The sequence below is a fragment of the Perkinsus marinus genome (assembly GCF_000006405.1).
Source record: "Perkinsus marinus ATCC 50983 genomic scaffold scf_1104296962934, whole genome shotgun sequence".
NCBI lineage: Eukaryota > Perkinsozoa > Perkinsida > Perkinsidae > Perkinsus > Perkinsus marinus.
In genome coordinates, this window is record NW_003205249.1 from 1 (window position 1) to 1,690 (window position 1,690).

At 44.7% G+C, this 1,690-nt stretch overlaps 1 protein-coding gene across 1 annotated transcript; it reads right to left on the reverse strand.

The window, feature by feature from the left end:
• Positions 1 to 576: 576 nt before the first annotated feature.
• Positions 577 to 808, reverse strand: Pmar_PMAR002805 (hypothetical protein; the record flags this gene model as incomplete). Its single annotated transcript, XM_002771388.1, has 2 exons — positions 577 to 636; positions 683 to 808. 2 exons carry the CDS (start codon positions 806 to 808, stop codon positions 577 to 579), a joined length of 186 nt encoding a protein of 61 aa, XP_002771434.1.
• Positions 809 to 1,690: the final 882 nt, after the last annotated feature.

The window sequence follows — 1,690 nt, forward strand, 5'->3', positions numbered from 1 at the left end:
ATGAGCTGCCCAGTTTGATTGATATGAGATTTAGAATCCTGTATGATGTAGTTTATCCTCAACGGCGACGACCTGTGCGCCGATGGTTCAAGGGTACAGTGCGTGATATGCGTGCCTCAGGTCGGGTTGACGTTGAATGGGATGATGAGCCCGGTGAGATCGAGACTCTGGATTTCTGGGCCTGTGAACATAGATCGGTGTTATGAGCTTTGCTCTCTTTCACCGAGTATTATCGTTTTAAGTTTATAACTTTCAAGTTTATAGTATGGTAGACTTTGGACAGCCTGCGTGACACCGGTATTGTCACGGGCTTGTGCGTACGTACGGATGCTTTAGCTAGAACCGAACATGCGAGTTCGGTGCAATCTGTTCTTGCCAAGTGTCGAGAAGTCCGTAGCCATCTTGGCTCAAGTTCGAGTTGTGTTTCGATAACCCTCGTTAATCCTATCACAAGTTGTTGTGCATTCACGTCCAGGTTCGACCCATCTCTCAATTTTCGAGAGTTTAGAACCCACAGGATATCTGGCAGTAGATTATACCAATTGGCCGACGAACCTTGATGTGAACGTTCAAGCTCTAATAGGCAACTTCACAATGCTCCATGTAAGACTTGATAAGGACGTTCATACCCTCCTCCTAAATGAGGACTGTACCGAGGAACTAGCTTATGACAAATACTCACTTTAGTACAGTACTCTGAAAATATCTTACTTACAAACTGCTTACCATTGTCCGTTATTACTATATACGGCACACCAAGCAATTTGCAAGTGTCCATGAACGCAGAAGTAACACTCCGAGCAGACATACCCTTCAGAGGTCTTACGCTCATGAACCAGCAATATAAACAAGTCGTTGTTAACAAATATTTATAGCCAGTAGAACTCTCAGGATAAGGTTAGGTTATATCAGCACCCACTAAATACCAAGGCCTAGGAATGATTTTTGGTAACCCAGGGATTAAAGCAAGCTTAGCCCTTCCTTTGACCAACCGACATATATCACAGCTCCTCACATAAATTCTGACCTGACAGGTCAGACCTGTCTGCTTATACGTTTTCACCAATGGTGGCTCAATAAAGATTGTACAGTAGCAGACACACCAGCATGAGCTCGAGCTTTATGATAACACTCAACCAAGGCAGAAGTCAGTAGATCACCTTTTGGTAACACCAATTGTTTGTAGTGGTTACCCTGAGCATCTTGTCTGACTTGTCTATAAAGTAACTCAGACTTCTTATCCAATACATACTGATTACTCCACACTCGTTGAGTACGAATGTCGACCCCTTCAGATTGATCATTCTGCAACATTCGGGTCATCATTCGCGAAAATATCTTCAGTAACCGAGAGTCAGACTGCATCACAGTACAGACGAACTCAGTGCTAGGCTACGCAGCTGCCACACAGAGAGACAGTATCAGCGCATGATAGGCCTATACACAAAAGATGTCCCAACATCCTCGTAGTGAGCGGCTTCCAAGCTTCATGAGTCTCCAGCGAGAATGCTTTTCCTAGCGTCTTCACTACATTTGGATATGCAGCTTCAGCTTCGGTATCATCATCAATGTCATCAACAGTTTTTCTGGACAGAGCAAAGTCACCCACCCCATCATACGGGTTGAGCACGCTCTTGAGTGTGAAGGGCACCTGGTTGAGTCTGGGCACCAAATGTTGTAGATGCCCATA